Here is a 22994-nt window from a genome sequence, read left to right as displayed (position 1 = left end):
TTTTCAGTGATACAGAGAAGAAAGAGGAGGTTGGTTAACGTAGCCTCCTTTTCTACCTCATTTACTGCTGCATGGGATTAACAGTCAGGTTACCATTATTACCTGCTTGGACTCTCAAAGAAGGCAGCTATCCATTATGCCTTGCCTCTTGCTGTACTTTTCAGGGGTCTGAGGCAGAAGGAAAGCCATGCTCAGCTCACACAAGATGCTTTCTCCCCTCGCCTATTCACTGAAGCACACCAGGATGTACATGAAATATGCCTTCCAGAGGTGGACGTTTCTCTGCAGAAAGGGCTCATTTCCAGGAAGCAAAACCAAAATCTCTGCATCTAAAATCTATGCTTCCAAAAGTTATGGCTTTTCTTTCATCACTTAGCTTTTATAAAAACAATGTGCAGATAAGCTTAGTGGAAATCAATAAAACGCAAGAGTTTTTAATTTCCCGAGTCGACTAGAAAGTACTTTTTTCCCCAAAGCCTTCCCAAATGTGTCAGATGTTCAAACTAGCTACATATTTACTTTGTTTGATAATATGCTTGTTTATTTATCCTGTAATTACTCTAATAAACAATTCAGAGTGACTTACGGAAGTGCATGCATCACAGAGATTATCAAACCTCCCACTGAATCCTGGTCTCTGTTACGCCGAGCTTTAGAGTGATCACTGTGTCACGAGGGCTTCATCTGAAGGGGAATGTGTTTGCTCTAGGGGATGCTATCACAGATGCCACAGTCATAGATTAAATAGCATGCAACCAGACTTTCTAATCCAACAGCAACAAAGATAATAATCATTGGGTATTCAGGAAGAGCAAATCCTGGCCTCAAAGAGATCTTCAGTGGATTGTCTGTCCAAGTGGAAAAAAAAAGAAGAAAATGAAAGAACACGTACAAAATGCTAAAACTATGTTAATCATCAAGGAAGAGGTCCCAAAGATGGACTTGAGACCCTTATTGTGCTCCAGAAACAGACTCCTTTCCCCTTAGTGTTCCCTGTTCAAACATCTGACTTTCAATCACATTTTCAGGAAAAGGAAAAGGAAAGAAAAGAAAGGGAACATGAAATCCGAAGAGACAGACCTTGGTGTGAATCGTGATCATTCTGGTTGCTTAGCTATGTAATTTAAGTCAAGATTCTTACAGCTTTCTGAGCCTCAGTGGAAGGAAGGAAGGAAGGAAAGAAGGGAGGGAGGGAGAGGAGGGAGGGAGGGAGGAAGGTAAGGAGGGAGGGAGGGAGGGAGGGAAGGAGGGAGGGAGGGAGGGATCTTCCCGGTAGGATTGTGGTGAAGATTAAGTTCCCTCAGGCTTGGATAGAGACTAACACACTGTAGGCATTCAAGAAATGGTGGCAATTATCACTCCCATAAAGTGAGTACTGTCAAGGCGTTTTACAAGAGTGAAACTTTCTGAAAGGTTAATCAACGATTCTCAACCTTGCCTGCACAGTGGAATCATCTGGAGAGCTTTAAAAAATACTGATACCAGAGCTTTAAATAAATACTGTTCCCATCACAGACCAGTGAAATCAGAGTCCATGATGGGAATAGCCCAGCATAGATAATTTCTTAAAGCTAAGAGATTATAATGTAAGCCAGAGTGAGAACTACAGGGTTGAATCCCTAGCCAAGGACAACCCCGCATCTTTTCTTATTACCCATCCTATGCTTACTTACCATAGGTCTTTAGCCCACCTGCTACACCAATAGTCTCAAAAGTGGGACTGGTACAATGTGGAAGTAACCCAAGTGTCCATCAACAGATGAATGGATAAACAATATATGGCATACACATATGATGGAATATTACCCAGCCTTAAAAAGGAAGGACATTCTGACACTTGCTAGACATGATTCAACCTTGAGGACATTATGCTAAGTGAAATAAGCTAGTCACAAAAGACAAACACTGTATGTTTCCAGTTACATGAGGTACCCAGAGTAGTCAAAATCATAGAGACAGAAAGTAGAACGGTGGTTGTCAGGGGCTGAGGGGAGGGGAGATGAGGGGGTTATTATTTAATGGATATAGAGTTTCAGTTTTACAAGAGTTCTAAGGATGGGTGGCAGTGACAGTCACATAAAAATATGAACGTACTTAATATAACTGAACTGTACACTTAAAAATGGTTAAGATGGCAAATTTTGTGTTATGTGTGTTTTATCACAATTTTTTAAAAAATGGGAGATGTGCAAGATAGTCCACTGGGATTATGAAGAAAGTATATCTTCTATTTATACTTAATTGTTATTGTATCCACTTATTTCTATTATTGTATGTTGAATCTATGTGCATAGTATATTAGTATGTTGCAAATGTGTGGGGTTTATAAACACATATACATATGATCATGATGTATATTCAAATATCAGAAAGGACAATGAAAAAAATTTGCAAGTTGTTTCTAGATTTCCTAAAAAGAAATGCGGATCCTAATGCCATCTTTGAAGGCAGGCCTGAAACATGTCGTTATTAAACAGAGCCAGGCTTACAGACTGGGGCAGGGGAGGGCAGGCAGGGAAGGAGGAGCTTACAGCACACTGGTAGCCTGAGCAACATGACAGTCATTCGGCAGAGCAAGCAGTAGGGTTCAGACCCATAAAATCTACTCTAGTGCAAGTTCCATTCTGCTGGCTCTACAATAATAGCTTAGACCATGTTAACACCAACTCAAAGGAATGAGCATTACTAATTTTTTAGGAAACTAGATATTTATTGATTCCTGCCATGTGCCAGGAATATACTTTACACTTACACACAATTTGCACATATTTTAGCACATACACTTTCCACATGTTGTTAGCTCATTCGATCACCACAGGAACTTTATGAGGAAGGTGATATCAGCCCACTTTATAAATGAAGAAACTGAGGCTTAGAGATGCCTAATAACTTGCCCAAGGACACAGAACAATGAAGCGGATCTGGGATTTGAAACCTAGATATACCTGACTCTAAATACCACTCTTTTTCCACTGCGCCCCCAGAATGCGGTGAAAGTAAGAAATGCATTTTCTCTTCATAATCCAGTAAATACACATGCTATTTACCCAACTCTAAAAACTGTTTTATAAAATAATACTTAACCTAAAACTGACAGACTTTGCCTAGTTTGTTGCATCACGCGAACATTCCAGCTGTATCAGGTGTCTAACCTGAGACAAGCGTTCATTTTACAAAAGTGCCCAAAACAAGTGGTGAAATTCATCCAAAGTTAATCATTTCTCATGAAAGCACTTGTGCCATAACCACATTTTATACCAAAAAAAGAAAAAAGAAAAAGGAACTCAGCAAATAGCTCAGCATTTTATTAGCCTACCATTCCAAACCTTTCAGACTTCCAGAAGGCTCTTGACAGAACTATGGCAAGCTCTTGGGGGAAATGCTTCGCCTTGATGGAATCCAGTCCAAATATGCCATCATGCAGGAAATGAGTGGTGGGTCCAAGTGCATCCACGTGGGCAAAGTAATGCAGGTTAAATAGTGATTTATTTCATCCCAAACTACATTCATCATTTTAAAACTATGTTTCACCATGTTACTCCAAACTGTATATGGCATCTTCTCTTCCACTTGTGCCAAGGAAAGCAAAGACTCTGAGATTCAGCTCATAAAGATTTAAATAGGGTTTATATGCTCTACAGAGGTAAGTGGGGGAAAAAGAGAAAGAAGCAGGGAGAATTCTGAATAGTAAGAGGAGGGTGGCAGATTTAGTCTACTGATTGCACAGATTTATGGTCATTTTAAATTAGGTTCTGATTTTTAGATTTCTTATTTTGCTTTCTGGTACTGATAAAAAGTCCCCTGGAGAATGTCATGCATTTTGAAACATTCATACCCTTGTTGATATTAACCTGTTCTTTCCTTAAGTGTAAGAATATAACCTTCAAAACACTTTAGATGAAATTATGGTGGTCCAGAGGAACTAATACTAAATGATTCTGTTTATTTATTTTTACAAAAAAACCCCAAAAACCTATATTTGGAAACATGAAGTATGGCATGTGTTTGAGTTGATAATATAGAAGGGATAATATAGTATGTTTTTTTTAAAACATATGCAAAGAACACAGAAAAAAATATACACAGAGTTCTAACAACAGCAATTTTCTCCTGCTTCTTGACACTGAGTTTGAAGTGAGATGATTTTGTTTGTTCATTTTTGGCAAATGAGCAGAGAAGGAAGCAAAATGTAGAGATAAGCTCTAGACTTTTTAACCCCTCTTCCCAAAACAGATGGGCTTTTAAATTTACAGCTTTGAAAATTCTCCTTCCCTAATTTAGCTTATCCCTCAGTTTTCTAGGTTTCTTTTAGAATCTGCAGAACAACAGAAGGTATTTTTTAGCTGAAGATTCTACTCATCTTACCCTTTCACAAGGGGGGGCTGAGGCTTCTCTTAAGAATCTTCTATGAGAATGTTCATGATGGTCTGAACAAGAAAGTTATAAACGCTACCAGCGACAGCACTCTACAACCAAGAGAACGTTTGTTTTATCCTGTCTCTGTCTGCCTCTGTCTCTCTCCCACACATGCACATACCACAAACTCATACTGAGAGTTACAGAGTGAAAGGTGGCAAAGTAAAAAGATATGAAAAATAAAGCATCTTTGCTAACACTTTCTGCAGCTAATACTCAGAACACCTTTTTGTGAATGAAAAGTATGATACTTCACCTGACTGGTTATCAACATAGCTTTTTAGTTCATTTTAGCAGCTACAGATTCCTCTTCTGAAATAATTAAACAACATGTTCGATATCTCCTGGACAGTATTCTGGGATGCCTCATGAATAAGTAGTGAGGAAAAGAGTAAACCAAACTTGGAAAATTGTTCAATGAGCAGTACGGGATGGCTGGGGAAAAACACCGGGACTCTTGTGCAAGTAACCCTGGCTTGTGGCTGGGAGTGTCAAGGGCAGAACCTAGACCTCCTGATGCCCAGACCCAGGGGACCGCACCACCCTCAGGACCCACCCCTCTGCCCTACCCTTTCAATTAAGGCTGATTCTCATGGGCAGTGACTCACAAACCAAACTCTGTAGGGCCTGATGGAAAGCAGACCAGCCTTCTGCTTGCAAGGCCTTTATTAAGAACTGTATCCTTGTCTGCCTATTTTCGTCTCTTCCGGTGCTTATCTGAGAGCATTTTGTGTTTGTTCGTGTACATGATCCTAGTCCCTCTTTTTTTTTTTTTTTAAAGAGGCATTCTCTCTCAGCTGAGATTTTAAAGCTGGTGGAAGGCAAGCTTGCCAGCCATGAGCCATCTTTTTTTTTTTTTTTTTTTTTATTTATTTTATTATTTTTAGCTGTGTTGGGTCTTCGTTTCTGTGCGAGGGCTTTCTCTAGTTGCGGCAAGCGGGGGCCACTCTTCATCGCGGTGCGCGGGACTCTCACTATCGCGGCCTCTCTTGTTGCGGAGCACAGGCTCCAGTCGCGCAGGCTCAGTAATTGTGGCTCACGGGCCCAGCTGCTCCGCGGCATGTGGGATGTTCCCAGACCAGGGCTCGAACCCGTGTCCCCTGCATTGGCAGGCGGATTCTCAACCACTGCGCCACCAGGGAAGCCCCCTAGTCCCTCTTTGACCGCACATCCAGCACTGTGCTAAGTGTTCCACGTGCCTTACTTCACTTAATCCTTGCAACCACCCACGAGGCAGGTACTACTATTAACCCCATTTTACGGAGGGGGAAACGCATGATGTTAAGTGACTCAACCACAATCACCCATTAAGTAATGACAGAGCTGGGATTTTGAATATTCAATCTTTACGTGGCATCAAAGCTGATGTCACAGATCCCATTTCAGGGTCAAGAGCCAGAGAAAAGACTTCCAGTGGTTTAATTTCTGGCGCCTACAGCAATTAAGAACACCTCCTGCTTCTACCAAAAACAAAACAAAGCATTGTTTTTTAAAAGGAGATGTATTTTTACACATGTTTTTCATTAGAATTAGAATTCTTGTTAAATTTTGGCCAGATCAGTACTGACTCTAAAAGGAACATGGCACTTTAACACAAGGGCAAGCCCGGACTAAAGCAGACCCTACGTCAGAAACCTAGGTAGCTTAGAAAAAGCAGACCATAGACTCAAATTCCAAACAAGAGAGCATCTTAGCCAATTCAAGGATTCTGGGTCCATTTTGGCATCATCCCACAGGGAGGGAATACAGGACACATCAGGCCATTCCAGTTTGATATCATTTACACATGAGCTTCATCTGACTCTCCTTTGGCTAAGACCATGTTCCCCAAGCAAACTTCTGCTTATGTCTGGGTTTCCTGTGTGGTTGTCTAGAGGGAAAGAATGCCTAGTCATGTAGTTTAGGGCAAATCAGGTCGTGTGATAATTATTTCTAATTAGGAAATAATACACTGGCACTGAGAGTATGCGCTGATTGTATAATGTCAAGAAATCCAGTGCCTGGAAGAATGATCATTCTCATCAGAAATTAAACTGGTATTTTTGTTGTAGTATTTCAGTCTCATGAATTTGATTAAATGAGTCCATCCCTAAGAGACAGATCTGCATTTTAGAGCCTGTAAGCTAGAAAGGTCACGAATACCACTTCAGGTAAGGACTGCTGGGCGCCTTACCTCGAAGAGACCCACAATGTCAACTTGTGAGTGGAAAAGAATGCTTGTGGCCCCTTAACTTTACTGCAGAGAAGTAAAAATAAGAGAAATGGAATGGGTCATCCCTGTGTTTAACAGCTCAATCACCAGTGAATGAGATAGCTAGCCATTATTCTAGAAGTATGGCTAAACCATGTTTAATATTTAAAATGGGAAAAAAGAGCAGACTGGTTCAAACCATCATTAACTATTTCAGTGGTTTCTTTCTTTCTTTTCTTTCTTTCTTTCTTGCTTTCTTTTCTTGCTTTCTTTCTTTCTCTCTCTTTTTTTTTTTTTTTTTTTTGTTGCAACCCTCTAATACCACCCAACCTGGTTAGGACACCCATGTTCCCACTCCATCCTTATCCTATCACTCTTCTAAATCTAAGTATGGTTAAAACATACTTAGACACAACAAAAGAACATATAAAAGTCCTACACATAGTGGAAGAATTATGTCCAAGTAGAGCCACAACTCTAACTTCAGGACATTACCCCCTGGCTATTCCCACATTGTCACAAACTCATACATCTAAGATCAAAAACAGCATCCTTCTCCAAAAACGAATTCCTCCTCCCAACCTCACTATTTCTGAAAACCAGCATTTTCTTAGTCTTCAAACCGAACATCTGACATCTTTGATTCTCTTGTCTCCCTCATCACCCATATCTAATCTATCACTAAATCCTAGAGATTTCCTTTCTTCCACCTCTGCTCTGTTTTTAAAGCTACTAGTCTCCAGTCCTCATGGCCTCAAATGGATTGCTGTGAAACTCTCATAACTGCTTGCCTCATTTGACCCTCTGACATATTCTAGGCGCCAATGTCAGATATACCGTCTTCAAACTCCACCCTGCAAATGGCACTTCTTTTCTCATAACCATCAGTCATGTTTCGCTAACAAAAGCAAGTTCACAATTAAGCGTTAGCATTCTCCAATCTGGCCTCCACCTACCTATCTGACCTCTCTCACAATTATCCTTCACAGACTCTCCTCTCCAACAAAACTGCTGAAAGCACTAACCCTCTCATGGAGAGCAAAAGTTCCCCAAGGGGATTTCAGGGGATCTCTGAGGTCAACATTATTTTCATAATACTAAGATGTTATTTATAGTCTTTTTCACTGAGCTGACATTTAACTGATAGGATGCAAAAAATACAGATAAAATTGCTGGCATCTCAGCACAAAGCAAGAAAATGGCACAAATTATACTAGTAATTACTGTATTCCCTAACACTACATACTCCTACTAAAACCAACGCCAGTTTCACCTAAGAATGTCCTTGTTGAAGGAGTAAAAATTATTAATTTTATTAAATCTCAACCCTCGTATACGCTTCTTTCAGGTAATTATGCATAGAGCACTTCTGCTGCATTAAAAAGTATGATTGTCGTTTCAAGGAAAAGCATGTGGAACCAGCACTCTTTTTACTTGAAAGAACCACTGACAGACAAACTATGGTTATTCGAACTTGGGTACCAGGCAGGCATTTTCTCAAAACAAATGAGGTGAGCCTGTCACTTCAAGGAAAACAACTGACAGTATGTGTTGCCAATGATAAAATGTGAGCTTTCAAGCAAAAACTAGAATTTTGGAAAAACTCGTATCCACCACTGAGAGCTTGACAGCTTCCCAATAATTAATGACTTTTCTGATGAGATGAGTGGTAAGATTAACAAATGTAATGTTTTTACATTGTATAATGAAATGTGTCAACATTTGGAAGATCTTCATAACTCATTGAACCAACATTTTCCAAATTGCCAATGATGTTACAAAATTATGTATGATAGACCAATGGATTTTAATATAACACAGTACAAAAAAGTTTACTATTGTGGTTTCAGATTCTACATTGTAACTAACCTTTAAGAAACTACCAATTACCAAGTTTTGGTGTAACATCAAAAAAAGAATATCCATAATTGCCTGAAAAGGCTATTTCTGCCTATATATCTGTAAGAGGTAGGAAGGATTTTCTTCATCTACTTTAATCAAAACAATTTACTAAGACACACTAAAGGTAGAAGCAGATAAGAGAATCCAGATGCCTTCAATTAAGCCATACATTAAAGAGAGTTTCAAATAAATAAAACAATTATCACTTCTCTCATAAATTGTTGCTGGCTTTGGGAAAAAGGTTGTGCTTCACAAAACATCCTGTTTTGTTAATATTAATGGGTTTCTTATTCTTTTTTAAATAAGTAACTTTTTAAAATATCTGTTTTAATTTCTAAATAAATAAACAATAAACACTGATAGATATAATCCACATAAGCAAAGACCTTTGGGGTTCTCAATAATTTTTGAAAGTGTAAAGAGGTCCCCAAGACCAAAAAGTTTGAGAACAGCGCCTTAGAGCAAACTCTTCTTTTGATTTCTTCCAGTTTCTTTTTTCCGTGTGCCCACCACTTCTTTATTTCTCCAAACCCCATTTGTCTTTCAATTTTGTCCTCTTCTTGCATCATGAGCCCTCCAGGTCAAGAAATACCTTATCTGGAACTTTATGACCCTGACCTGTTCTGCATACTTGGCAAAAATCTAGCTGGTACCAACTACTTATGTTTTGAGGTATGCTTATGTTATTCTTTTAACACAAGTGTAAACCAGGCACTGTTTATCCTGTGTGCTCCGGATAAAGCAGTGAATAAAACAAACTGGACGCTTCGTCCTGTGGTTTACAGTCCGGTGTTACCACTCAGCGTGCGGTCAAACACCAGAGTTATGACAGAGCTTGCTAAAAATGCAGAATCTCAGGCCCTAGCCCAAACCTACTGAATCACAATCTACATTTCAACACGATCCCCAGGAGATTTTCCTGTACATTAACTTTGAGAAGCAGAGGATTTATGCATCCTCTTAATTACTGTGAACTTCTTGAACGTAAACTATTACCTTTAATTTGTTGCACTCCTAGTATAAATAATACAGTTTACCTATTATGCTAATCATTCACTTAAACGTGAGTACCCATCAAATGGAGTCATTTCTGGGGATTAAAGACAACAACAACAAAGGTAAAACAGCTTATATCCTGAAGAAGGTTTCAATCTCATAGCAAAGATACGACAATAATTATAATGATAGTTAACATTTCAAAAAATGCTTTCTGTGAGCCAGTTATTGCACCAAGGGCTTTAAGCAACAATTTTATAAGGTCGGTACTATTATTATTCCCACTTTAGAGATAAGAAACTTGGGACTCAGAGGTTAAGAAAGTGATGGAACTGGGATGAGTCAGAATGTTTGACTCTAAAGCCCAGAAAGTGGTAAGACAGAGATTTAAAATAACCTTGAGGGGACTTCCCTGGTGGCGCAGTGGTTGAGAGTCTGCCTGCCAATGCAGGGGACGCGGGTTCGAGCCCTGGTCTGGGAAGATCCCACATGCCGCGGAGCAACTAGGCCCGTGAGCCACAATTGCTGAGCCTGCGCGTCTGGAGCCTGTGCTCCGCAACAAGAGAGGCCGCGATAGTGAGAGGCCCGTGCACCGCGATGAAGAGTGGCCCCCGCTTGCCGCAACTAGAGAAAGCCCTCGCACAGAAACGAAGACCCAACACAGCCATGAATAGATAAATAAATAATACATAAAATAAATAACTTTAAAATAATCTTGAGGAAGGAGCCTCTGAGTTCCTTGAAGGAAAGCTTATGCCTCAATCTTGGAATCACCCAGAGAACTAGCTCAGTTCCTTGCACATACTAGGAACTCAGTAGACATTCATCAGCTGAAAGTATGTGAGTAGATTAAGGTTAACCTATCATCCTTACTAAAAATAAACTGTCCAGACTTTACCAACCCAATAATGCTTAACTACATTGAAGATAACAACGGACCTGAGGTGAAAATGCTTCTCTCTGATACATTATACAGAGAGTCCATTCACTGACTCAGGGCTCTTACTGCATAGCATGTGGAGGAAAAATAAACAAGAGACAGAGGCACAAGACATCGACTAAAAGGTGAAAGACACTAGGGAACACTGAAAAGAAGCTGATGCTTATTCCGGGGAAAGAAAAGGAAAGGCAGGAGGTCATAGAATGTCTTCCTTGTCCATAGTAAGCAAAGGATGAAAGGAAATGTTGGTCAAAGGTCCCCCAAAGGACACATCCCTGGAGTAGAAACAGAAAAGTAGGAACTGAGGAGTTAGCCCATTACAAAGAAGTGTCCCTGGAGGCTTTCAATTACCAGGTATCTAACTCACCACCCTCAGCCCTTGAACTTCCTTCGCTACACCTCCCAAAACCCTTTCCCAATGGTTTGGAGTTGGGGGTCATCTCCATTCTCTCACTTTCTGACAAAATCACATAGAACTATGACCACCTTTTCTTCTAGAACATGCTGAGAAAAGGTCCTACAGTTCTACTGATACTATTCCACATGTCTAAGTAGGCTTTTATGGGCCAGCCATCTTGTATACCTAACCATCACGTACACTACCATGTGTATGAGAAAAAAAGTGTCCTGGTAACAAAAAAATAACAGACCAAAATCAGCTTCCTAAACAAGCCACTTACAGGATGGAGATCTACCTTTATAATATCCTAGGTGTACCAATTCAGTACAGTTCTATATGAAGACTTCTTCAAATTATGCTGAGGAAGAAGAATGATCACCTAACAATGTCCTTAATGATATTAAAGAAGAATCCTTGCAAAGATTAAACTCAATCATATTCAAGAGTAAATCTATAGAAGGCAAAACAAAAAGGGAAAAAAAGGAAAGCTCACGTAGTAATAAATATCACCTCCTCTCTTAGATACTGACAACAATGTTCTAGAGCTGGAGTTATCCCGTCCTCTCACATTCTGACCCTTACACATGGAATGCTGACCACATATGATTTTCTAATAGTTTAATGATTCAATTTTCTAGTCAAATCTGTTCGAATAGGAAGATTTTATTTCAGTTTTGAACCCAAGGGATCTGAAAGGGAAACACAATATAAAAATTATAAGGGTAATTGGTAACTACCCTCACATGTATGAAAGCAAACTGGGTGTATCAACTGAGCCAGACTTGAAGCACAAAATTTATGAACCACCTACAACCTAGCTTTTGAAAAGCTAATGTTTTCCCTCCTCTAACCAGATTAACAGATGGAGAACTCGGAGAAGTCATCTAAAGATGGCTTTGGAATTTTCAAGCATGTTTTGCTTCACAGTTCATGTCACACTTTATAATTCTACCAGAAGGCATGAGACTGAGACTAGGATGCCTATGATTAAAAGAAGTCTGTAGGTGCAAGCGTGCTGCTACTATAGCATTACATTGCACGCAGCTGTAACAGGCAAGCCCAACTTTAGCCTAGTTCTTTCTACTCTAATAGTTTCATGTGTGTGATGGCCGACACTTAGAGCAGGAATCCACAGGCCTAATGCCTTGAGCCCCAGAAGGCAGGACCCCATCTAAAGGGCTGCCGCTGACTGGGGCCTCCATGGCATTTGAGCCCAGTGTTATGAGATTTCTGGATTTAGAAAAGAAAGGGGAAACCCATATTTCTATGTAAAAGCTCCCAATTTCTAAGCATTGGCATCTAATTCAAAACATCACCTGCTAGACAAAACCTGTCTGCAGGCTTCCTGCGCACTCCCCAACATTCCCAGCGCTCCCCTGTGCATTTGTGATCTCTGAAATTTTCATGGCATCATATTGCCTTTGCATTGCCCTAAATTTAGGGTCATATTTTTTCTTTTATATTCTGCATAGCTCCTAAGAACATACTCTATGTTTGGTAAGCAATGTCTCTTAAACAGAGGTAAGAAAAGCATGGCTGTTGCTGATATCCCCGTCTGTCTGTTTTTAAGCTTTGATCCAAAGGAATAACACCATCCCCGTATTGCCAAGTTCCCTGAGCTATCCTGTTCAGAACCAAGCCGAACTGCCAAATGTGAAGCTTTACAGTGTCTTTATCACATTTTCCTGCCCTTCCCATACTTATTCCCAATCTCAGATGGGTTTATAGTTTCAGATTCACCAGTATCAGGTCCACACTAAGTTCCCCCATAGAAGAATTTGGATGAAGGCAACCAAAACTATCTTGAGGTCCTTTGCAGCATACTCTATTCATTTATCAATTCTGACAATATCTGCAAGTATTAACTTTCCTTCCTGAAAAATTTAAACACAAAATTTCTGCAAATATCCTTTCACATCTCCTCTGTGTTGCAGATATTAAGGAATTATCTACGAAGATATCTGTACTGGGTTGAACAGTATTCCTCTAAAATTCATATCCACTCAGAACCTCAGGATGTGATCTTATTTGGAAACATGGTCTTTGCAGATATAATCAGTTAAGGTGAGGCCATACTGGATTAGGGTGGGCCCTAAATCCAATGACTGTTGTCCTTATAAGAAGGCCATGGGAAGACACAGGTAGAGACTGCAGTGATGCAGCTATAAGCCAAGGAATGCCAAGCTTTGCCAGGACCCACCAGAAGCCTGGAAGAGGCAAGGAAAGAGCCTTTAGAGGGGGAATAAGCCCGCTGATACCTTGATTTCAAACTTCTAGCCTCCAGAACTGCGAGAGAATAAATTTCTTTGTTTTAAGCCTGTATGGTATGGTTTTTTTTTTTTAAATCAATTTATTTATTTTATTATTTATTTTTGGCTGCATTGGGTCTTCGCTGCTGCTCATGGGCTTTCCCTAGTTACGGCGAGCGGGCGCTACTCTTCACTGCCCACTGCGGTGGGCAGGCCTCTCATTGCGGTGGCTTCTCTTGTTGCGGAGCACGGGGTCTAGGCACGCGGGCTTCAGTTATTGTAGTATGCGGGCTCAGTAGTTGTGGCAAACGGGCTTAGTTGCTCTGCGGCATGTGGGATCTTCCCGAACCAGAGCTTGAACCCACTTGCCCTGCATTGGCAGGCGGGCTCTCAACCACTGTGCCACCACGGAAGGCTTAAAACAAAGTGTATGGTAATTTGTTGCAGCAGCCCTGAGAAACTAATATAACATCTAAATATCTTCTTCTCTTCTTTGCTTGGAAACTTACACTGCCCAGGATCTGGGGATGGGCTTTATCTTTCCGTACTTCCTGAGGCATGCCGTGTGAAATGGGACAAAGAACCCAGGGATGCATTTCAGAAAGTGGGGACGTCTTCCATGGAGACAGGAAACTGTAGGTGAGCTATCTGAGGTCACAGACTGGTTCTAATTTAATTCTATGTCTGGGGCACCTAGCACAGTCCCCAGAGTAGACATTAAAAAAATAATTGGCATGTGTACCTATATATGAATTAACAAATGAAAAAATGAATGGATGAATTAAAACAAAGCAATGGTGAACAAACCCACAAACTCTTGAATGGTTGTTAACTTCCATGGATACTACCCCTCGGTGAAAATCATGGTAAAGTTGCAGATCCATTTCAGCTCCCCATAAACGTAGACACATCCAAGCTTGCCGACTATCTGGATGTTGCTATAGCCTCTTGGCTTTTAAAACCGTAAATCTCTCTATGTGTTTATTCACTTAAGGTTCTTTTGTGAGGACAGTGGGTCAGGGCAGAATGTTCATGATGAAATTTGACCAGAAAATTTCTGCAAGTGGCCGGTAGTATTTTTGTCTCTATGATCCCACTGAGTCACAATCTTAGAGGCGACATGCCCTCCTCCAAGGAGGCATCACTGGCACTTCTGGGAGCACTTCACGCAGGACTACTGGAGGACTCCATCCAGGCATTTCCTAAGCAGCCACTCTGTCTCTGTCCCCTCCCTCTCCCCAGAAGCCAAGCAACCTGCCAAACCAGGTTCTAAAATTTTTATTTTCAAGATCCCAGTAAAGCAGACATAAGAGTGGGGGAAAAAAATCATGAATTACACTTCTTCAGTGATTAATTTAAAAAAAGAAAAGGACTCCTTACTTTTTTAACAGCTCTGAAGAGCAATGATCTCCCCACATCTTCATCTGTTGAAAACCTATTTAATCTCCAGCACAGATAACTTCGATGCCAGAGCTTCCACATCCCAGTCAAAGTTTCTTCCTCCTCTAAGCTCTCCCTACCCCACAACATTCCACTATCTCATGGCTCCTTCCTGGTTGCATCTTGAATATATCAACGGTCTTGTGTTCACTACTAGACGGGTAGACTTTTGTTGCCACTCATTGCACTGTATTCATTTTTTTGTGTACCCTGAAGTACCTAGTATAATACTTTATAATGGAAGGCAACCAAAACCTATCCTATCATTCAACTGAATATAAATTGTTTCTAGAACTTTCCAAAAATAATTAATTGAGCAAAATCATTTTCTTCCTTAAGTTCATGAGGTGAGATAAAAAATCTTTTTATAAATCTTACTCCCAAGGTACTAAAATCTAATTTGGAAATCACACCATCCATCCCAGAACTATGTGTCCGAGCTATTTTGGAAACATCTCACATTTGTCTTCTTGAATTCCTCCTGTCACATCAGGGAACGCTCAACTGAGAAGACAAGACAAGAAGGCTAGTGAATCACTAAAGGGTGTTTAAAAGATTAAAATTAATTCAGCAGGACAAACCAGCTGAACACTGGGTCTTTTCTATATCCTGGAATTTTTTTTTTAAAGGGATGGGAGCTTTCAAAAAGCAATTTAAAAATAATTTATGGTTGAAATTACCAAAATCCATTTGACATAAAATGAACACTTAGAAGACGTTTCAGAAAGTTAATAATATAAACTTATCCAAAGCTCTAACACTCTTAAGCTAGCTAAGGCCAGAAATAATTAGTGCTGCCAATTGTGTTGACATAATTAGGTTTGTGCCTTGGCTTTTGCCCTCACCAGCTATCCAACTTGCAAAAGAGTTCCACTTTGCTGGCCTCAAGACTGGAAACCAACCAACTTAAGACAGCAAAGGATTCAATCTCTCCAGCAACATGGTTCAACTTACAATGCAAGGCAAAGTGTGAAGGTAAGTGAAAACAAAATGGTCCTTTTCCTTAACCCTGGCTATTCTGGCTTGCAGACTTAAAAACTCAAATACAAAGAACGTTTGTGACACACTGAACTACTGGCCCCAACCCTTCGTCCCTCCCTGGAGCCTAGAATACAAATAAGAATCACCATATCCAGGTGCTCTGAACAATTATTTTATACAAGTTGTGCTTACCTTTTCTATTTCTATAGCTGTACTGATGTAGCAAACCTCAGAGTATGCATGTTTGTGGTCCAGCTCCATCTACCCAACCAGCAAACAGATAACATTTAGGGAGCCTGTCACTATGTGTTATGTACTGTGTGAAGAGGTTCACATCCACACGTAATGAAGACTTAGCTCCCACTTTCATGGAGCTCCAAGTCTAAACAAAAACTTTCCAGTAAGGTTACAAACTGCTGAGAGGAATGTGATAACAGAGAATTGGAAATATTTCCTTGAGGTACAGAAAAAGGACTTTCAACAGCTCAGAGGGTCTAGAATGGTTTCACAGAGGAGCTGAAATTTGAGCTAAAACTCAATTGTTTACAGGAATGGAAAGGTCCTCTAAAATATAATTTTCTATCTTTCAGATTATCAGGATAATCCAGTTGAAGTGGATAAAGTCTGATGTATTCAGCCACTGGTGCCACGAGCCTAGGTCTCAGAACTACGATACAGTGGAAAAGCGCTGGATGCTAGGTCCAAAGATCTTGGTTCAAGTCCCAGCATGGCCACCTGAGTGTGAGTGAGTATCACAGATGAGACCTGGCACCCAGAATTTCAGTGCCTTCCCCAGTAATTTGTTAATCAGTATCCCCCCCCCCCGCACTGTGAGGCAATATGATCAATTAAGTTCAAAATATGTACCCAATATCAAAATCAGACATCGATTAAAATATAATATTAAATGATTTACTCAATACATCAGGGCCATTTGGGGATATATGTAGATAGCTTCCATTTTTATTCAATTAGTCATTATTCATTTACTAAGTTTACCTGCTATATTTCAGGCACTGACAGCACAAAGATGAAGACAAACCAATCGCTGCCCTTAGAAGATGCAGAAAGTCCTAACTCAAATCAGAGCCCAACGTATGCAGACCAGGGGTGGAAAGGGGGGATGGGGTGGGATGAATTTGGAGACTGGGATTGACATATATACACCACTATGTATAAAATAGATAACTAATGAGAACCTGCTGCATAGCACAGGGAACTCTACTCAATGCTCTGTGGTGACCTAAATGGGAAGGAAATCCAAAAAAGGGGATGTGTGTATTCATAAAGCTGATTCACTTCACTGTACAGCAGAAACTAACACAACACTGTAAAGCAACTACACTCCAGTTTAAAAACATCTTTTTAATATGTAATAAAATCAGAGCCCAAAATATAGGTAATCTATAATTAAGAGAGAAGTAAACTTTTATCCCACTGCTGTACTGATAATGATTATCACTAATAATGACAAGCACTAATATTTATTAAGCTCTTGCTGTATGCCAGACACTGTCTAAGAGCTCTTCAAAGATGCTCTCACTTAATCTTCACAACAGATCTATGCTAAAACCCTACCAGCACCCCCATTTCACAGTTGAGAGGCTATGCAAATTGCCTACATGGAACCCAGTTGAGGTTTGAACTCAGGAAGTTGACTCTAGAGCCCATCCTCTCAATGATAAATTAATGCAGCATTGGGCCCACTGTCGCACCATCTAGATTTGATTTTCTCAGTGTATATTCTGCCTTTGTACACTTTAGTAATGAACCTAATTTTGAAATGGCTATTCCACAAGATCCACCCAGTTTCATACTTTGTATCTTCAATTTTATTAAGCCCCAAATTAAACCTAAGTTACCTGTTGGTACAAACTCGGTACCCAGGTAGTATGAGAATGTTGTGTCTTTCCAAAGTTTTCATGAAGCAAACATAAAACACCAGGTGATTAAATGGAAAGACTACACACAATCTGACCAACCTATATTCATCTGAGCCATCATGCTTACCTGGGGCCACTGAGGGGACTGCATCTCTGGCAAAACCTGAACAGACTTAAAGTTCCCACTTTCAAGTACCAAAATGATGCAACACTTTCCTTTAGAATCCAGGTTAGGGCATTCTTTTGAACTTTTCTAAATTCCTATGAAACTCAGTAATTCCGCTGATGCTTCCCCGCCGCCCCCCGCTTCTAATAACCTCTTGCTTCTCAAAGGACAGGCGACATAGAAGGAAAAGAGGAGAAACATATATACATGATTGACTGTGCAAAGAAAGTTACTAACATGCTGGCCTTGGCGATTCAGAAAGAAAGGGAAACAGAAAATGGTCAATCTCTGGGTTGGGCAGTGCATTTTATTTTATAAATAGCATTCTAACTTGGAAAGCGTGTCCCTAAGGTAGAAATGAGTCTATTTATTTTTCCAGGCTCCCCAGAGCACAGTCTACAATCCAAAGATAACTGGGTCAAGATTTAGTCATACAACATACACCACTGTGATGAATATTTGCTTAGCACACAGTGTATAAGCAAGTATGTACACTTTGTATATATGTATATATGTACCATGGTGCTGCATACTAGTATCTTACAAAATACTTGCTCTTATTTCTTTTCTTTCAACAATTAGTATTTTGTGTTTATTTTATATATATATATATAAAACTCATATATACTATATAAAACATATATAATAATGATTTCACCATTAGAAGTGTTTAATTCAAATTGACTGTGGGACTTCCCTGGCAGTCCAGTGGTTAAGACTCTGCACTCCCAATGCAGGGGGCATGGGTTCGATCCCTGATCGGGGAACTAAGATCCCACGTGCCACACGGTGTGGCCAAAAAAAAAAAAAAAAAAAAGACTGTGATCATTGTGAACACTAACAGTATGTTTCACTGGAAAGATGAACTCAAAAAAAAATACCAATGCTGAATAATCAATTATTTTATTTTACTCGCTAATTTATGTGATCTGTGTGATCATGAAGTAAAGAGGTGTCTTTTCAGTTGGAGTTCACAACTGGCTCTAAGGAAATTCCAAAAGAATTCCCAAATATTATTAATATTCTGAGGCATTGCATTAGGCTGAAATAAAGATCCCGAAGTGATGATTTTGAAGGGATGGCTTCTAACATTTGTAAAAAACTCAATCTCACAGCTTTAGAGAGTTGGGTCATAGCTAACACACTTTTTCAAGCACATCTGATTCAAAATGTCTATCCTTAGCTAGCCATTACAGGCCATCACCATACCGCCATCCTTACTCTAAAACTCAAGGTCTTCAAAAGCGACTTTAAGAATGAAAAATGAATGTATCCTCTCAACATGTCAGAAAACTCTAATCCAGTTCACGTCACATGCCAAGCCCTGTAATGGGTTCTGTAGAGAAACCCCAGCATTAAGTAACACCAGGACACCGAGCAAATGAGTGGTGAGCCGAGGGGACCCTGGAAAGGTCTCCTGGAGAGAGTGGCAGTGGACCAAGCCAGTGCACAGGTGCAGTTTAAACTTGGTGCTCTTGGGACTTCCCTGGTGGTCCAGTGGTTAAGAATCTGCCTTCCCATGCAGGGAACGCGGGTTCGATCCCTGGTCTGGGAACTAAGATCCCACATGCAGTGGGGTAACTGAGCCTGCACGCCCTGAAGCCCTCGCGCCACAACTAGAGAGAAGCCTGAGCACCACAACAAAAGATCTCACATGCTGCAACTAAGACCTGATGCAGCCAAATAAATAAATCACTAAAAATAAAAAATAAACTTGGTGCTCACCACCAGCCCTTATTGACACCAGCACTCAATAAGCGAAGGGGCCAGGGATAGAAATACCCTAAACACTCAGCAGTGAGGGAATCATTAAATAAATCATGGAGCTTGAAGAGGGTGGAACAGCATGCTTAATACTTAAATTCAGCCTGAGGTAGAAAAATGCTATATCCTGATATGAAGTGATCTGCAAAATATATACTTTGGTGGAAAAAGCAAAGCATTTATAAAACAATGTAATGTGTCATTTTTTTTCTTGTTTTAATTTTTACTGTGGAAATTTTTAAACATACAAAATGAGAGAGAACAGAATAATAAACCCTTATGTACCCACCTTTAACAAGGATCAGCTTATGGGCAAAATCCCATATACAACAGTATAGTATATTATATTATACTATAATATTTTAGTATGTATCTCTAAATGGTAAGGACTCTTTAAAAATATCATTATAAAATTTGGGTAAATTTTAATATTTATTATAAATGTGGGTATATGCCTAAAATGGTTTCTGGAAAAAAAAAAAAACTAAAACAAAAGTAGTGGTTGCCCCTGGAAAAATGGGGGCCAGAGTGAGGAACCGAGGAGACTTTACTGTTACTTAATACCTTTCAGTAAAATTTAAAATGTAGCTACAAAAGGGAGCACAGGGCCTGGAAGAGCAGCAGAAAGGCTGCCACGACGTGAGGAAGACAGTGTGGCCTCAGTGGAGGGCGCTGAACACACGAGGTTGAGTTTGAATGTGAGACACTCAAGGAGCCATTTATATAGATTCAAACACTAGCAGGTGACAGTGTCCATCGGCTACAGGATATGAAGTCTCTAAATGTGAAAAGTAATAGAGAGTTGTGAACTCAGTGACATTACTATACATAATTACGATTCCAATAATGTGCAGATCCAGGCATTTCTGAGATGAAATGGGCTCATCTCAACCTCCCTACTGCCATATCCAGCTACAGGAGACTGATGAAATCTATCATTTAAAGCACTGTGGTTTTAAAGCACACTTCAAAAACACTTTTTTTTTTTTTAAACAAATTAATGTCTTACTTTCTCCTCTTTTCCCATCTATAGTCCTTGTAATTTCTCTGCCTTATAGGTGGGGAAAATGTCGGTTCCTTCCCTGGTGGTTTTATCTGTTACATCTGTATCACATTAACAGAGCCCTGGGATCCACCACAGGCAGGGTTAGGTTAAAGAAATAAGCCTTTGTGAGTGCTTGCTTACAGTGAATTCAGACACAATACAGTTCTCCAGTCTTTTAATCTCATGATCAGTAAAATAGGGGCTATGAGAAGATAAGATTAAAAGTAGCTGATTTTTAGGACCCTGTTCATTTCTCTGACAATTTTCACTCCTCTGAAAAATCCAAAGATGTTACAAAATATAGACAAAAGTCAGGAAAGACTGGTCTCAACTAGACTAGTTAAAATCCAAAACTTCTAAATATATGTTAAAAGAAACACTACTTTCTCACTTTCAAATATCACTTGAACAAGGCTAATAAAATGTTCCTCAGTAAAGGTCAAAAGGGAAATGTCTTTAATGAATAGACTTTCAACTTTTTAAACCTTAAACTTTTCATTAGCTTGAGCATAAATAAGTTTTTTCTGAGAATTTTGAAAGAGTTGGTTCTCTTTTTCAGGTTATATCCTGCCCCTGGTAAGTGTCTCCCTTTTATTATTTTCCTTAACAAAACCCAGTATTTCTACATAGTATATAGAAATAGTTCACTTAACCACTGGCAGTATAGTTGCTAAATAGGTGATGTTTTACTGTACTTAACACCGGGGAGCTATTTCTTTTACAAAAATGCTTCCCAGGACAAACAACTTATGTATGAATCAAAATGAAACCGCTGAGGAATCTAATGATATTTTCACACAAATTGCCCAATTTTACCCCAAGAGGTTCATGTTCTTCTCTACCAGCAGATGAAAATTTGGGGGGAGGGGGTCAGTGTAGAGATTAATTCCATCAATAAGGGAAAACACCAAAAGAAAGTGCCACCGTAGGCTACACCTTTCCCAGGTACCTGTCTCATCTGCGGAGCTGGGGGAGGCACTGTCTTGGGACAGGGTCGTCCAGCTGGACTCCTCGTCGCTCGGTGCCAGGTTCTGGATCCGGTGGAGTGCACAATCGGTTTTGGCCCCTGTTTTAGGATGATCCTTCTTGGTCTCCGGGCTGGATGATACGGTGGCTATCTGGCCATCTTCAGGGCTGAACTGGGGTTTGTTTGGTTTCTGCAGCAGTAAGTCGCCATTCCCGACGACGGTGGAGGCCTGGCTCTGGCCTGGCTGGGCCTTCTCTTCCACAGCCCCATGCTGGTTGCCCAAATTCTGCTCGAGTTCTCTGGTTGAGGTTTCCAGGTCTGCATAGTAATTCAGGAAGCTCTTGGTTCTTCGGGGCTGGGAGGGTAAAATCTCGCAGCCCGAGGAATCCCGTGGGTGGGGCTCTTTACCCTCTAACTTCTCAGAAGTTATGTTGATGACTGCAGTGGGGCTGACGTTTCTGTTGGGGTCCTGCTGCCCTTGTTCTGCAGCCTTCCGGAGCTGGTTCTCTCCATTTTTCACCAGCTTGATGTTGGCAGAGCCATTTCCCAGCAGGGGCTGTGCGGCCAGATCCGAGAGGCCCATTGCCGCCTGGATGTTAGTTAGTGCATATTTCTTCCTGCATTTCGGGGGTGTGCTGTTCTTGGTTTCTGTGTGTTTTATTTCAGCGTTCAACAGTTCATTGTGGGAGGAACGGAGATTAAGGGTGTTTGGTGGTGTGGCCGGGCTATTCCGATTCGTGACGTCTGTCGTTCCGCTGCTGGCCATAAACACTGCCAAAGTGTCTACACCTGAGTCAGCTGGAAAAAAAAAGAAAACTGGTCATTAGACGCCTGGCATGATTAAAACTACTTAGCATAGAGAGTGAGCAAACATTTCTGTACAGAAAATTGCAAGAACCAATGCTTCCGTTGCAGTTTTGTAGAACGGACCCATTTTCCTCTCTTTTCACCGTTTGCTCATACATTAAACAGGAGCAAATAAAAGGCTTAATGTGGATACACAAAAGCCAATTTATAGAAAAGCTAGGAGGTCTGAGGGTCCAAATTTTACTTAAAGTAAAAAAGTATCTCTCTTTTGAAATCATATAAAAGCATTTTCTTCCAGCAGCTGGTCTTCGCTTTTTCACAACCTTGCAAATCATCCCCTTTCTAAACATTTACACCACATTTCTATTCTGTCGTTCCCTCAGGCAACAAAAAAGTTGCTCAAAAATCCTCTGGGGCTCCAGCTTTCTTAATTAACCTGAAAGGTCACTGTTCAATGAAGCACCATACATCCAAGGTAATTTTTCTTCACCATGTTTAAAAATAGTGTTCTGGGGGCTTCCCTGGTGGCGCAGTGGTTGAGAATCTGCCTGCCAACGCAGGGGACACGGGTTCGAGCCCTGGTCTGGGAAGATCCCGCACGCCGCGGAGCAACTGGGCCTGTGAGCCACAACTACTGAGCCTGTGCGTCTGGATCCTGTGCTCCGCAACAAGAGAGGCCGCGATAGTGAGAGGCCCGCGCACCGCGATGAAGAGTGGCGCCCGCTTGCCACAACTAGAGAAAGCCCTCGCACAGAAACGAAGACCCAACACAGCCAAAAATTAATTAATTAATTAATTAATTAAAAAAAAAAAAACACACAGACTCAGGGGTTTGCAGTCACCACAA

At 40.5% G+C, this 22994-nt stretch overlaps 2 protein-coding genes across 20 annotated transcripts in view; one reads left to right on the top strand and one right to left on the bottom strand.

The window, feature by feature from the left end:
- Positions 1-22994, bottom strand: part of APBB2 (amyloid beta precursor protein binding family B member 2) — a 360572-nt gene that overhangs the window by 164663 nt on the left and 172915 nt on the right. For all 17 annotated transcript variants that reach the window (XM_082390548.1, XM_082390549.1, XM_082390542.1 and 14 more), the window contains one exon: positions 21323-22138. In XM_082390548.1, the coding sequence (XP_082246674.1) occupies positions 21323-22138 (816 nt within the window). The remainder of the gene's footprint in view (positions 1-21322; positions 22139-22994) is intronic.
- Positions 2681-22994, top strand: part of LOC309628084 (uncharacterized protein) — a 30174-nt gene continuing 9860 nt past the window's right edge. The window contains exons 1-4 of one of the 3 annotated variants that reach the window (XR_014244139.1): positions 10215-13733; positions 15383-15509; positions 16106-16260; positions 16529-16610. Coding sequence is in view for 1 of the 3 variants with exons in the window: in XM_082390814.1 (XP_082246940.1) it covers positions 13714-13733; positions 15383-15509; positions 16106-16260; positions 16529-16535 (309 nt within the window). In the remaining 2 variants the exon portion in view is untranslated. Of the gene's footprint in view, positions 3644-10214; positions 13734-15382; positions 21317-22994 lie in introns of those variants that run through there. The other 2 variants (XM_082390814.1, XR_014244140.1) reach the window with 2 other exon arrangements.

The sequence above is a fragment of the Balaenoptera borealis genome (genome assembly GCF_965194805.1).
Source record: "Balaenoptera borealis genome assembly, chromosome: 4".
NCBI lineage: Eukaryota > Metazoa > Chordata > Mammalia > Artiodactyla > Balaenopteridae > Balaenoptera > Balaenoptera borealis.
This window is presented reverse-complemented; position numbering and strand designations above follow the sequence as displayed.